The sequence below is a fragment of the Orcinus orca genome, chromosome 16 (assembly GCF_937001465.1).
Source record: "Orcinus orca chromosome 16, mOrcOrc1.1, whole genome shotgun sequence".
Taxonomy (NCBI): Eukaryota; Metazoa; Chordata; class Mammalia; order Artiodactyla; family Delphinidae; genus Orcinus; species Orcinus orca.
The window spans coordinates 6759851-6775653 of NC_064574.1; the positions used below are offsets into that span (position 1 = coordinate 6759851).

A 15803-nucleotide genomic window follows, 5' to 3' on the forward strand; every position below is an offset into this window, starting at 1 on the left:
TTCTTACGATGCAGAGTCCCAGACCAGCTCCTAGAGTCCCCCCCGGGAAGGGCTGGGGTGGGGCCCTGGAGTCTGCATTTCAGAACGGCATCCGGGTTCTCCCAGACGGGAGGTTTCAGTACAAAAGTGCCCTTCTGGCCCCAACTGGCTGCTTTTCACCCCTTTTCTCTGGACTAAAGTGGAGAGCCGGTTTGGAAGAGAAGTGGAGGAGAAAAGCAAGGCTCAAAGCCAATTTCAAAGGTGCTGGGGGACACTCAGACCATAGTCCCCTTTTCTTCGCACCTACTTCTCAAAAGTCAGCACAGGATCCCTTCTTCTGAATGGCAAAGTAAGGGCTCTCCAATTCCTGGGAAGGCCCGGGAGCTGGGAAGGTGGGAGGAGACCCCCCACTGTCTCTCGAGTTGGGGTTCTGGGCCACATGGCTCTGAGTCTGCTCCACCCTTAGTGGTCCCCCCACTCCTGCAGCAGGCCCAGAGTCTTCTGCTTGGGGCCCCTTTTACCCTCCCCAAACCCCCAGGAGGGCCTGAGATGCTTGCTCAGTATGTATTCTTTAAGAGGTACCACAGGCATAAGCATTCGGACGGGTCCCAGGTAGGGGGGGCGGGTCTGATGTCCAGGAGGTCCATGGATGGGTCTCCTAGACCAGCCCGGCTGTGCAGATACAAAGCGGGAGGCCAGGGGAGATTTTTAAGCTACCGCATACTGAGCACCTAACAGGTATCTTCCATTCCTGGCACTGAGTGCTTTCAATGATGGCGAGGAAGATGAGCCTTACAGACGGCACAGTGCAGGGGCTGAGCGCTTCACGTGTGATTGGCACTGGCTCACCCCTTTATACGAGCAACTTCTGTTCATGCCCCCAGCCCTTAGGTGAGCCCCACCCAAAGCCAGATCCAGAGTCACTGCAGACACGCAACACTGGATGCTAAGTCCTGAGAGGCAACTAGAAAAGCTGGAGGATTTCTGAGAAGGTGGAGATCATAAAAGGTTAAAATAGGCAAGATTTTTGTAGGACAGAATAGTGGACAAGGGCAGGGGTTGGAGGTTTGCCCCTCCCAGTTCCCACTCCTAGCTCTGCCTCATATCAGCTGTGTGACCTTGTGCAAGTCACTTGGCCTCTCTGAGCCTCCGATTCTGCGCAGTAAGAACTGAGGCCAAGGGACTTCCCTGGTGGCACAGTTGTTAAGAATCCGCTGCCAATGCAGGGGACACAGGTTCGAGCCCTGGTCCTGGAAGATCCCAGATGCTGTGGAGCAACTAAGCCCGCGAACCACAACTGCTGAGCCCACGTGCCTAGAGCCCGTGCTCCACAACAAGAGAAGCCACCACGATGAGAAGCCTGCGCACCGCAACGAAGAGTAGCCCCCACTCGCCGCAACTAGAGAAAGCCCGTGCACGGCAATGAAGACCCAACGCAGCCAAAAATAAATAAAATAAATAATTTTTTTAAAAAAAAGAACTGAGGCCAAATGCTTCCTCTGGTCCTCACCCTGAGAGGCCGCTGTTACCATTATGACTAATTGCAGCTGACAAATCCGGGTTCCTAGCTGGACCCTGCCTGCTCAGCCCAGTTTGGAAGCTGATTCAGCTGTGTTGCCCCGTTTTGGAAAATAATGCCCCTAATAATTATTTTAAAAATTGAAGGAGGGCAGAAACCCCTGGTTGCAGGTCCCCTTTGCAGCAGCCGTGCCTCCATCTCAATTTCGGTTCATTTCTAAGCCTCATCGCTTCTCCCTTCTGCCACCCGGATTAGGGCCCAAGCCCTCCACGATGTTCGTTCCATCTTGTCACCTGTCAAAAGGCATTTTGTCTCCTGCTCCGTTCCCCCGAGCAAGAAATATAACAGAGTGAGACAGGGAGGACCAGAGAGAGTGAGCCAGAGAGAGGAACACAAGGGCAGAGGGGCTTGGAGAGGAAAAACAGATCTCAGCTTGTGAAATATCAAACGAAACAAAACAAGGATGATTTTTTTAAAAAGTTTCTGCTGCCTTAAAGCTACAGACTTTGCATTCCAGAAGTAGATTTTGGGATGCTCCCTTGGAAAATAGCTCACCTTTGTTTGGGCACTGAGAGGATATCCTACTTTAAAACCACTTGGGAAAGGGCCTTTGAAACTTGCTGTGGCTACAATTCCGGGCTCTACCATGGAAACCAATCCACCTTGGAAAAGTCTGGCAGTGATGAGGTCCCTACAGGTCTGAGCTTCCTCTCGCTGCCTCCAAATTAGCTCCCTTGTACTATATCCAGATGAAACACAAGAAGCTGGTTAAATTGGAATTTCAGATAAACAATGGATAAATTTTTTTAAGCATAAGTATGTCCCATGAAATATTTGGGATATACTTACACTATTTTAGGCATAATAAATTTGGAATTAAGTACAATAATTTCATAATTTTAGTAGAAAATGTTTTTTAGTAAAGTATGTTCCAGAAGTAATTTGGGGGATTTACTGATACTAAAGATTTTAGTATAATAACTTAGAATTTACTACAATAATTTTAGAAATTTAGTAGAATAATTTTTAGCATAAGTGTGTCCCATGAAATATTGGGGACATAACTTATCCTAAAGATTTTGGCATAATAAATTTGGAATTTAGTATAATAACTTCAGAAGTTTAGCATAATAATATTAGAGTCACTTTTTAGTATAAGTATGTCCCATGTAATAGTTGGGACATACTTATGCTAAAAACTTATTTGTTGTTTATCTGAAATTTGAATTTAACTGGCTGTCTTGTACTTTTTTTTTTTTTGGCTGCGTTGGGTCTTCGTTGCAGCGTGCAGGCTTTCTCTAGTTGTGGCGAGTGGGGGCTACTCTTTGTTGCGGTGCGTGGGCTTCTCATTGCAGTGGCTTCTCTTGTTGTGGAGTACGGGCTCTAGGCGCACGGGCTTCAGTAGTTGCAGCACACGGGCTCAGTAGTTGTGGCTCGCGGGCTCTAGAGCGCAGGCTCAGTAGCTGTGGCACACGGGCTTCGTTGCTCCGCGGCATGTGGGATCTTCCCAGACCAGGGCTCGAACCCATGTCCCCTGCATTGGCAGGCGGATTCTTAACCACTGCGCCACCAGGGAAGTCCTGTCTTGTACTTTTATTTGTAAGTCTGGCAACTGCTGGCAGCATATGCAGAAGAGGCTTCTGCCAGCACATCCCCTCTGAGAGAGAGAGGGGGCAGTGCCCAGGCCTCCTGGGGTTGTGGTGTCTCCCCTCAGGGAAGGGGCATTTGTTCCAGGCCAGGGAAGAATTAACCACCTGCTTTAAAGGCCCACTTTGTGCTGGCCCCTGGGCTGGGCGCTGCGCAATCAAGGTGTCTTTCCAGAGTCACGCCCCTGCAGACAGAAGCTGAGAGCAGGTGCCTCAGGGTCTGCAATCCTTTCCTGTGAAGGGCCAGATAGTCAATACTTTAGGCTTTGAGGCCATACGGTCTCAGTGGCAGCTACTCAGTTCTGCACTGGAGCAGGAAAGCAGCCACAGGCAATCTGTAAACAAAGGCGTGTGGCTTTGTTCTGTAAAAATGTATTTCCCCAGACAGGAAGAGGGCCAGCAGGACTGGGTTCTCGGGCCCTAGTTTGAGCCTAGGGCCAGCATGTGTGCTGTGGCTGCTTGAAGGCATAGCAAAAACATAAAGCTGAGTGTGTGTTAGCTTGGACTTAGGAGTGTTTAGGATTCACAGGGCCCTGTGTTCTGAGCCAATGAAGGGCAGTGGTAAAATTAGCCTGGGGTCAAATCCCAGTTCTTCCATTTTCTAGCTGTGTGACCCTGGACAAGTCACTAAGCGTCTCTGAGTCACTTTCCTCACTTGTTAAATAGGGCTGATGACAATCTAATAATAACAATAACAATGATGATGGAGTGAGGGAGGAGCACAGAGACTGCACCCATCAGATTCCCTGAGCTTCTAACTGTGCATCTGGATGCTACAAAAGTGGTCCTTGGGGTTGGGGCACAGCTGTGGAGGGAGTGGGGCCCAGGGCTGGGATGAGCTCTGAGGAGGCGCCGGCACGGGGTGATGCGGCCCTGCCCCTCCCTGCTCTCGTGTCCTTGCTCTCCTCCAGCTCACTCAGCTGCAGCCATACTGGCCTCCCTGTGTTCCATGAACACGAGCCAGGCTTGCTCCCTCCTCCAGCTCTGCTCTTGTTCTGCTCGGAAAAGCCTTTTCCCCAGAAACCCACCGCCTCCCGCCCTCACCTCACTCTTGCTTCTTGTGCAATGTCACCCGCCTGGACCACCAAACCAGAGCGGTTTCCACCTTATCACTGTGTTTCCCGTCGTCCTGTCTCATTTCCTTTGGCGCACCTGTCATCACCCACAACTGCAACATTTCGGGGGTTGTTTGCTTGCCCACTATCAGACTTTGCTACTAGAATGTGAGCCTTTGAGCACAGGGACCTTGTCGAAGCCGTTCACGGCCGTGTCACCAGGACCAACACAGTGCCTGGTGCAATGTCGGCGCTTGGTAAATATTCCTATGACCCACAAATAAGTGTGAGGGGAGAGAGAAGAAGCAGGGGGCTGGAGCTGGGTTCCAGGCCCACTTGCAACCTCCAGCACATTGTAGCTGAGAAGCGGTGGGCAACCTGCTTTCCCTCTCTGAGCGTCACGCAGGGGTGGTAGAGTGTGAAAACAGATGGTGTGGACTTCTGGCTTCTGGTAATAACTGTAGATGCTGGACAAACACAAGCAACAGTCACCTGAAGGCACTGGACGGTGAACAAAAGCAGGCGATACTGGAGGGTAATTGAAGCTTGGAACGGCACAGGGTAAATTTCCCATTTTTATAGTTCAGGGTAGAAACTGGTGTTTGCCCTACGAGGGATGGAGAGCTGGGATCAAAAACCCAGTCCCGGGCTTCCCTGGTGGCGCAGTGGTTGAGAGTACGCCTGCCGATGCAGGGGACACGGGTTCGTGCCCCAGTCCGGGAAGATCTCACATGCCGTGGAGTGGCTGGGCCTGTGAGCCATGGCCACTGAGCCTGCACGTCCGGAGCCTGTGCTCCGCAACGGGAGAGGCCACAACAGTGAGAGGCCCGCGTACCGCAAAAACAAAAAACAACAACAAAAAAACCCAGTCCCACGATTGTAAAAATTAACTGAGTTCTTGGCATGTACTAGGCACTTCCCACGCATTAGCTCAATTAATTCTCACAAAATTTCTACGAGGATGAGCCTGTTTTTATCTACAGGCGTAGAGAGGGTGAGTGATTTGCCCTGGGCCACCTCGCCCGTAGTGATGGGCTGGGATCCGAGCCCAGGTAGCAGAGCTTGAGTCTGCAGGCTGCGCATCCCTAGGTATCCTCCCTCTGCACTGTATCTTGCAGTCTGGGGGTGGGGGGGGACCAGTTTGGTCAGTGTGTTTCTCACACTGACTTAAACACCCTTTCTCCCACCACTCCCAGGAAAGCCAGGCACCCCAAAGGCACGCGGGCAGCAACCCAGGACCTGCTTATTTTGCAAAATCAGCAAACCAGGAGGCCGGCAGCCTCTGAGTCAGGGAGCTGACTGCACACCCTGCAGGGCGGCCGCTCGGAGGATGCCAAAGCTGAAGAACCGCTTGCCTCGTCCTGTCTGCAACCCCGGGGTGGGGTCCCCGGCCAGACCAGCTGCCCCGCCAGCTGTTTTCCTGGAGGGTGCCGCCCCTGGAGACAAAGGCCAGGCAAACTCCCACGTGGAAACGTCAAGGTGCTGAGAGATGCTGCCGTGTCCTCTCCCTTGGACCCCTTCTGCATTGAGGGAAGCAGGATTGTGCAGCAGTGATGTGTGGAGCTCCAGAGTCAGATCTGCTTGTGTTCAAACTCCTGCTCTGCCGCATCCAACATCTGGGTCCTTAACCTTTCTAAGCCTCAATACCCACATCTGTAAAATGGAACAGTAGCAATGAGAGAACCTACCTCTCGGGGCTGTTGTGAGGGTCACACGAGAGAGCGTCACTGCGCACCACCTCGTGCCGCATTTTCTTTGTCCCCTTCCCCCCAGCTGCCCCCAGCTGCCCCTGTAGCACAGATTCTTAGTTCCCTGCCCGGAACCCCAGCTGCCCCTGTAGCACAGATTCTTAGTTCCCTGCCCGGAACCCCAGCTGTGAGCGCTGTGGCTGATGGCTCCACATGCATCCCTCTCGAGAGAACTGTCCTGGGTGACGGATGCTGCCTCGCGTGGAGATGCCTGGGAGGAGGCATTCCCCACCCCTCGCCACCACCAAGGACCAGTGAGTGCCTGGTGTGGCTACAAGAGCCGGGCTCCCTTGCCTCAAGCTCGGAAGACTCTGATGCCTCTCATACTCCAGAGCTCCCCGTGGGTCAGGCTGAGGCTGAACCACAGCTTTGCTTGGTCCGTCCCTGTTCCTGTCCTGCCTCTGCCTCTTTCTCTTACAGGCTTTTCTTCTGAGAGCACCGCCCCCTCCGTAAACCACTGGCTCCATGTTTACGGAACCTGACCTAAAATAGCTCCTCGTATTTCTCTGCGTTTAAAGAGGGACTCGCATCCCTTAACAAACAGTTAATTCCCAAATGGGAACTGTAGTGCACATGATTAAACAGGAACACATTACATGTTGAATGGAGCTAAAGTTTCCAGAAGGAACTTGGGTTCAGCAGTGGCCTGAGTCCCCCTGAAAGCAAATCCAGGAGGCTGCACAGCCGGCCGTGCTCCTGCCTGCTCAGGGCAGACCACCGGCCACCTTCCTGTAGCTGGCTCTACAGGATGCAGTGACTCCGGGCCCCAGGCTCTGCCTTGTGGCCATGAAATCCACTAGGATGATGCTCCGGTCCAACAGGAGAGAGGCTGGGAGGAGCCACACCGCTTCCCAGAAGCCTCGCCCCAGTGTGGCCCTTCTCCCTTCCACTCCCACTTCACTGGGGAGAGTTTGTCACCTGAGTGCAACCAGTTGTGAAGCAGGCTGTGTAGTGCATCACAGTAATAACCTACACCGTGGAGGAAGAAAGTTAACTTTGGTAGGCAGCTAACCTTCTCTGCCTGGGACCTTCCTTTCCTCTTTCCCTCTCTCCATTCCTTCCATAAATATTTATTGAGCTTCTACTAAGTACCACACACTGGGATAGGTGCTAGGGACCCAGTGTTGCCCTAAGCTAGACCAGTCCCTGCCCTCAGGACCTTATGGTTTTTTTGATTGGCGGTGTCTGCCTAGAACCTTCCACTGACATTTGAGGCTGCATCTGGGCTGAGAGGAAAAAGTTCTTAGACCGATTCACGACGTCTCCTGGGAACACAGGAGTGGGGTGGTGGCCTCAGAGCCCAATGTTTAAACCCTGACTCCATTCCTGATTCAGCTCTCATCTGTGTGGCTTTGGTCAAGCTCTCTGCTTTCTTTGCATGTTGGTTTCCATGTGGCAAACACTGGTTTCAAGCAACCTACTTCTTATGATTATTTCATAGACAGAATGTACGTAAAGAGAAGGGGAGTGGCAGCACATCGAAAGGAGGGCCTCTGGAGTGTGGGTTCCGGAGTTTGCAGGACAACACAGGGTGGCTGACAGGGTCTTGGTGCTCCGGCCGGGTGTCAGGCCTGAGCCTCTGAGGTGAGAGAGCCGAGTTCAGGACATTGGTCCACGAGAGACCTCGAAGCTCAACGTAATATCAAATGGCAAAAGCGCTCCCAGAGATCTCCATCTCAACGGTAAGACCCAGCTTCACTCAACAACCAGCAAGCTACAGTGCTGGACACCCTATGCCAAACAACTAGCAAGAGAGAAACACAACCCCACCCATTAGCAGAGAGGCTGCCTAAAATCATAATGAGGTCACAGACACCCCAAAACACACCACTGGATGCGGTCCTGCCCACCAGAAAGACAAGATCCAGCCTCATCCACCAGAACACAGGCACCAGTTCCCTCCACCAGGAAGCCTACACAACCCATTTAACCAACCTTAGCCACTGGGGGCAGACACCAAAAACAACGGGAACTACAAACCTGCAGCCTGTGAAAAGGAGACCCCAAACACAGTAAGTTAAGCAAAATGAGAAGACAGAGAAACACACAGCAGCTGAAGGAGCAAGGTAAAAACCCACCAGACCTAGCAAATGAAGAGGAAACAGGTGGTCTACCTGAAAAGGAATTCAGAATAATGATAGTAAAGATGATCCAAAATCTTGGAAATAGAATAGACAAAATGCAAGAAACACTTAACAAGGACCTAGAAGAACTAAAGATGAAACGAACAATGATGAACAACACAATAAATTAAATTAAAAATTCTCTAGAAGGAATCAATAGGAGAATAACTGAGGCAGAAGAATGGATAAGTGACCTGGAAGATAAAATAGTAGAAATAACTACCGCAGAGCAGAATAAAGAAAAAAGAATGAAGAGAATTGAGGACAGTCTCAGAGACCTCTGGGACAACATTAAACGCACCAACATTCGAATTATAGGGGTCCCAGAAGAAGAAGAGAGAAAGAAAGGGACTGAGAAAATATTTGAAGAGATTATAGTTGGAAACTTCCCTAATGTGGGAAAGGAAATAGTCAATCAAGTCCAGGAAGCACAGAGTCCCATACAGAATAAAGCCAAGGAGAAACATGCCAAGACACATATTAATCAAACTGTCAAAAATTAAATACAAAGAAAAAATATTAAAAGCAGCAAGGGAAAAACAACAAATAACATACAAGGGAATCCCCCTAAGGTTAACAACTGATCTTTCAGCAGAAACTCTGCAAGCCAGAAGGGAGTGGCAGGACATATTTAAAGTGATGAAAAGGAAAAACCTACAACCAAGATTACTCTACCCAGCAAGCATCTCATTCAGATTCAACGGAGAAATTAAAACCTTTACAGACAAGCAAAAGCTAAGGGAATTCAGCACCACCAAACCAGCTTTACAACAAATGCTAAAGGAACTTGTCTAGGCAGGAAACACAAGAGAAGGAAAAGACCTACAATAACAAACCCAAAACAATTAAGAAAATGGTAATAGGAACATAACTATTGATAACTACCTTAAATGTAAATGGATTAAATGCTCCAACCAAAAGACATGGACTGGCTGAATGGATACAAAAACAAGACCCGTATATATGCTGTCTACAAGAGACCCACTTCAGACCTAGGGACACATACAGACTGAAAGTGAGGGGATGGAAAAAGATATTCCATGCAAATGGAAATCAAAAGAAAGTTGGAGTAGCAATTCTCATATCAGACAAAATAGACTTTAAAATAAAGACTATTACAAGAGACAAAGGAGGACACTACATAATGATCAAGGGATCAATCTAAGAAGAAGATATAACAATTGTAAATATTTATGCACCCAACATAGGAGCACCTCAATACATAAGGCAAATGCTAACAGCGATAAAAGGGGAAATCGACAGTAACATAATTATAGGAGGGGACTTTAACACCCACTTTCACCAATGGACAGATCATCCAAAATGAAAATAAATAAGGAAACACAAGCTTTAAATGATACATTAAACAAGATGGACTTAATTGATATTTATAGGACGTTCCATCCCAAAACAACAGAATACACTTTCTTCTCAAGTGCTCATGGAACATTCTCCAGGATAGATCATATCTTGGGTCACAAATCAAGCCTTGGTAAATTTAAGAAAATTGAAATTATATCAAGTATCTTTTCTGACCACAACACTATGAGACTAGATATCAATTACAGGAAAAAAATCTGTAAAAAAAAAACCACATGGAGGCTAAACAATACACTACTAAATAACAAAGAGATCACTGAAGAAACCAAAGAGGAAATCAAAAAATACATAGAAACAAATGACAATGAAAACATGACATCTCAAAACCTGTGGGATGCAGCAAAAGCAGTTCTAAGAGGGAAGTTTAGAGCAATACAATCCTACCTCAAGAAACAAGAAACATCTCAAATAAACAACCTAACCTTACACCTAAAGCAAGAGAAAGAAGAACAAAAAACCCCCAAAGTTAGCAGAAGGAAAGAAAACATAAAGATCAGATCAGGGCTTCCCTGGTGGTACAGTGGTTAAGAATCTGCCTGCCAGTGAAGGGGACACGGGTTCAAGCCCCGGCCCAGAAAGATCCCAAATACCTTGGAGCAACTAAGCCCATGCGCCACAACTACTAAGCCTGCGCTCTAGAGCCCGTGAGCCACAACTACTGAGGCCCGTGCACCTACAGCCCGTGCTCTGCAACAAGAGAAGCCACTGCAAGGAAAAGCCCGTGCACCGCAATGAAGAGTAGCCCCCACTCGCTGCAACTAGAGAAAGCCCACGCACAGCAATGAAGACCCAATGCAGCCAAAAATAAATAAATAAAATAAATAAATTTTTAAAAACTTAAAAAAAAAGATCAGATCAGAAATAAATGAAAAAGAAATGAAGGAAACAATAGAAAAGATCAATAAAACTAAAAGCTGGTTCCTTGAGAAGATAAGCAAAATTGATAAACCATTAGCCAGACTCATCAGGAAAAAAAGGGAGAAGACTCAAATCAACAGAATTAGAAATGAAAAAGGAGAAGTAACAACTGACACTGCAGAAATACAAAGGAGCATGAGAGATTACTACAAGCAACTATATGCCAATAAAATGGACAATCTGGAAGAAATGGACAAATTCTTAGAAAAGCACAACCTTCTGAGACTGAACCAGGAAGAAATAGAAAATATGAACAGACCAATCACAAGAACTGAAATTGAGACTGTGATTAAAAATCTTCCAACAAACAAAAGCCCAGGATCAGATGGCTTCACAGGCAAATTCTATCAAACATTTAGAGAAGAGCTAACACCTATCGTTCTCAAACTCTTCCAAAACATAGCAGAAGGAGAAACACTCCCAAACTCATTTTACGAGGCCACCATCACCCTGATACCAAAACCAGACACAGATGTCACAAAGAAGGACAACTACAGGCCAATATCACTGATGAACATAGATGCAAAAATCCTCAACAAAATACTGGCAAACAGGATCCAACAGCACATTAAAAGGATCATACACCATGATCAAGTGGGGTTTATCCCAGGAATGCAAGGATTCTTCAGTATACGCAAATCAATCAATGTGATACACCATATTAACAAATTGAAGGATAAAAACCATATGATGATCTCAATAGATGCAGAAAAAGCTTTCGACAAAATTCAACACCCATTTATGATAAAAACTCTCCAGAAAGTAGGCACAGAGGGAACTTACCTCAACATAATAAAGGCCATATATGACAAACCTGCAGCCAACATCGTTCTCAATGGTGAAAACCTGAAACCGTTTCCTCTAAGATCAGGAACAAGACAAGGTTGTCCACTCTCACCACTATTATTCAACATAGTTTTGGAAGTTTTAGCCACAGCAATTAGAGAAGAAAAAGAAATAAAAGGAATCCAAATCGGAAAAGAAGAGGTAAAGCTGTCACTGTCTGCAGATTACACGTTACTATACATAGAGAATCCTAAAGATGCTACCAGACAACTACTAGAGCTAATCAGTGAATTTGGTAAAGTAGCAGGATACAAAATTAATGCACAGAAATCTCTTGCATTCTTATACACTAATGATGAAAAACTATAAGACACTGATGAAAGAAATTAAAGATGATACAAACAGATGGAGAGATATACCATGTTCTTGGATTGGAAGAATCAACATTATGAAAATGACTATACTACCCAAAGCAATCTACAGATTCAATGCAATCCCTATCTAACTACCAATGGCATTTTTCACAGAACTAGAACAAAAAATTTCACAAGTTGCATGGAAACACAAAGGACCCCGAATAGCCAAAGCAATCTTGAGAAAGAATAATGGAGCTGGAGGAATCAGGCTCCCGGACTTCCGACTCTACTACAAAGCTACAGTAATCAAGACAGTATGGTACTGGCACAAAAACAGAAATACAGATCAATGGAACAGGATAGAAAGCCCAGAAATAAACCCATGCACATATGGTCACCTTATTTTTGGTAAAGGAGGCAAGAATATACAATGGAGAAAAGACAGGTTCTTCAATAAGTGGTGCTGGGAAAACTGAATGGCTATATTTAAAAGAATGAAATTAGAACATTCCCTAACACCATACACAAAAATAAACTCAGAATGGATTAAAGACCTAAATGTAAGGCCAGACACTATCAAACTCTTAGAGGAAAACATAGGCAGAACACTCTATGACATAAATCACAGCAAGATCCTTTTTGACCCACCTCCTAGAGAAATGGAAATAAAAACAAAAATAAACAAATGGGACCTAATGAAACTTCAAAGCTTTTGCACAGCAAAGGAAACCATAAACAAGACGAAAAGACAACCCTCAGAATGGCAGAAAAATTTGCAAATGAAGCAACAAAGGATTAATCTCCAAAATTTACAAGCAGCTCATGCAGCTCAATATCAAAAAAAACCCAAACAACCCAATCCAAAAATGGGTAGAAGACCTAAATAGACATTTCTCCAAAGAAGATATACAGATTGCCAACAAACACATGAAAGAATGCTCAACATCACTAATCATTAGAGAAATGCAAATCAAAACTACAATGAGATATCATCTCACACCAGTCAGAATGGCCATCATCAAAAAATCTAGAAACAATAAATGCTGGAGAGGGTGTGGAGAAAAGCGAACCCTCTTGCACTGTTGGTGGGAATGTAAATTGATACAGCCACTATGGAGAACAGTATGGAGGTTCCTTAAAAAACTACAAATAGAACTACCATACGACCCAGGAATCCCACTACTGGGCATATACCCTGAGAAAACCATAATTCAAAAAGAGACATGTACCAAAATGTTCATTGCAGCTCTATTTACAATAGCCAGGACATGGAAGCAACCTAAGTGTCCATCAACAGATGAATGGATAAAGAAGATGTGGCACATATATACAACGGAATATTACTCAGCCATAATAAGAAACAAAATAGAGTTATTTGTAGTGAGGTGGATGGACCTAGAGACTCATACAGAGTGAAGTAAGTCAGAAAGAGAAAAATAAATACTGTATGCTAACACATATATATGGAATTAAAAAAAAAAGGTTCTGAAGAACCTAGGGGCAGGACAGGAATAAAGACGCAGACGTAGAGAATGGACTTGAGGACACGGGGAAGGGGAAGGGGAAGCTGGGACGAAGTGAGAGAGTAGCATGGACATATATACACTACCAAACGTAAAATAGATAGCTAGTGGGAAGCAGCCGCATAGCACAGGGAGAGCAGCTCGGTGCCTTGTGACCACCTAGAGGGGTGGGATAGGGAGGGTGGGAGGGAGACGCAAGAGGGAAGAGATATGGGAACATATGCATATGTATAGCTGATTCACTTTGTTATAAAGCAGAAACCAACACACCATTGTAAAGCAATTATACTCCAATAAAGATGATTAAAAAAAAAAAGAATGTATGTAAAGCTCTCAGCCCATTGCACGACCTCTGAGATTACGGCTGAGTCTTGAAAGATAATAAATCAGGGAGAATCAGGTCAAATAAGACGGAATCAGTGAGGCATGGAGGGGCCTGTGGTCTGGTGTCTCAGCGGTGAGGCAGTTCCTGGAGGGCAACAGTTCTCTGTCCGGCTCTCCGTGCCCATGACAACAGGGTCCCATAGGTCGGTGCCTTGTCTTTCCTGAAAGTGATGCTTTTGCACATCTATCCAAACATCCAAACATCTATCCAAACGTCTCCTGGGAAAACAGCAATGCCGGCAAGGGGGAGGGTCGGCTGCAAAGGACACGAGTATCCAGCCTGAGGCAGGCCGCGGGGAATGTTAGAGACTGTCCCAAATCGGGGTGTCATGCCGAGCACCCGGGCGCCTGCTCACCCTCTGCATGGACCGTGCTCAGCTGTGAGGGTGGCAGCCGGCGGGGGTGTTTTTCTAATGACTGTGGACACCGGTGTGGCGGGAACCACTGTGAACGCATTACAGTGAACGCTGACCCTCCCCAGAGGCACCTTGGGGTTGCTGAGGGGCTACGTGGAGCAGCTCTGGAGGGGCTGGCAGCCTCTGAGGACACGCGTGCCATCTGAATGTCGGCTAGCCCACCCTCGGAAGGGGCTTCAGAGGGAAACCAGACGCTTGATGTAAATGGAGGCAGGTGCCCCTCCAGAAATGTGGGGAAAACCCCACACCTGCGCTCACGACATGCTCTCAGAAGGAATATTCCCCCCCAGGTGTTAAAAGGAGCATCTCTCCTAGGCCCCTGAGTTGTTTCTGTTTTATCTTTTCTTGACACATACATCTGTTAATAGTACATGTATATACACACAATAAAATTTCAAATGCGTTGCAAAAGGCTGTGCAGGGAAATGTAAGCCTCTCTCCCACCCCTGAACCCCCAATTTCTCTGCTCCCTTCCCTAGAGACAAACGAACCCTGTTACTGGAGTTCTTCGGCAACCATCGTGAGATTGCTTACGTTTCTTACAAACGTGCACATGATGTTCCGTATTCCCCGGGCACAAAGGGTTGGGTGTCCTGCACACTGTTTTGCCTCTTGCTTTTGTACTTGCTCTGTCTCAGGAGACTTTCTGAATTGGTACATACAGAACATCCCCGCTCTTTTCAGAGCAGTCTAGCATCACACCATGCAGATGTCCATCAACTGCATGACCTAATTTAAGCACACTGAGGGACATTTGTGCTGTTCCCATACCCTCACTACCCAAAGTCAGGCTGCTGTGAATAACCTTTGCACATAGATCAGTCAGACCTGTGTCCAAGGACATCTGAAGGGCACTATTGCTGGCCCCTGAGAAAAGCATTCACTAGATACCCACAGAGATCTATAGGTTCGGAAACAGACAACGCGGAACTACACACCAGAGATGACACGTGCTCCCACAGAGCTACAGCAGGCGCCTTTTTTTTTTTTTTTGAATTTTATTATTATTATCTTTTATACAGCAGGTTCTTAGTAGTTATCTATTTTATACGTATTAGTGTATATATGTCAATCCCAATCTCCCAATTCATCCCACCACCACCCACCCCTGCTTTCCCCCCTTGGTGTCTGTACATTTGTTCTCTACATCTGTGTCTCTATTTCTGCCTTGCAAACCGGTTCATCTGGACCATTTTTCTAGATTCTACATAGATGCGTTAATATACAATATTTGTTTTTCTCTTTCTGACTTACTTCACTCTGTATGACAGTCTCTAGGTCCATCCACGTTTCTGTAAATGACCCAATTTTGTTCCTTTTTATGGCTGAGTAATATTCCACTGTATATATGTACCACATCTTCTTTATCCATTCATCTGCTGATGGGCATTTAGGGTGCTTCCATGACCTGGCTATTGTAAATAGTGCTGCAATGAACATTGGGGTGCATGTGTCTTTTTGAATTATGTTTTTCTCTGGGTATATGCCCAGTAGTGGGATTGCTGGGTCATATGGTAATTCCATTTTTAGTTTTTTAAGTAACCTCCATACTGCAGGTACCTCTTTAAAGGAGTTTTATTTGGGTAGTCAAGATAGGTAAGGCCCTTGTAGGACCCAGTAGAGAGAAAGACTGAAATGGGGCAGGGTAAAGGCAGGGGCTGTGTATCTGCACAGTCAAACCCCCTTCTCAAATTAGCTGCCCTGGCTCTGCCACATACTGCTGATGCAACTTTGGGCCGGTTACTTAGCCTTTCTGGGCCTCAGTTTTCTCATCTGTAAAATGGGAAAGTGCCACCACCTGCTGCATGGGGTGGTGGAGAGGAGGAAATGAGTTGGTCCAGGTGAGGCTGAGATCTGGTTCTTGGCAGAGCTGGGCTCTGATAGCAGCTGTTTATTATTACTGTATTGTTGTCACTGTTGTTAGGATTATGTGTCAGGCACTGGGCATGCCACACGTTAACACTTTTAAC

The 15803-nt window shown here is 46.6% G+C and overlaps 1 protein-coding gene across 2 annotated transcripts in view; it reads right to left on the reverse strand.

The window, feature by feature from the left end:
- The window catches only part of TFAP2C (transcription factor AP-2 gamma), a 221380-nt gene that overhangs the window by 16056 nt on the left and 189521 nt on the right, over nucleotides 1-15803 (reverse strand). The window contains exon 8 of one of the 2 annotated variants that reach the window (XM_049698954.1): nucleotides 5825-5852. The exons of the other annotated variant lie outside the window; for it this stretch is intronic. Coding sequence (XP_049554911.1) covers nucleotides 5840-5852 — 13 coding nt within the window. The 3' untranslated portion in view covers nucleotides 5825-5839. Of the gene's footprint in view, nucleotides 1-5824; nucleotides 5853-15803 lie in introns of those variants that run through there. 2 annotated transcript variants of the gene reach the window in all.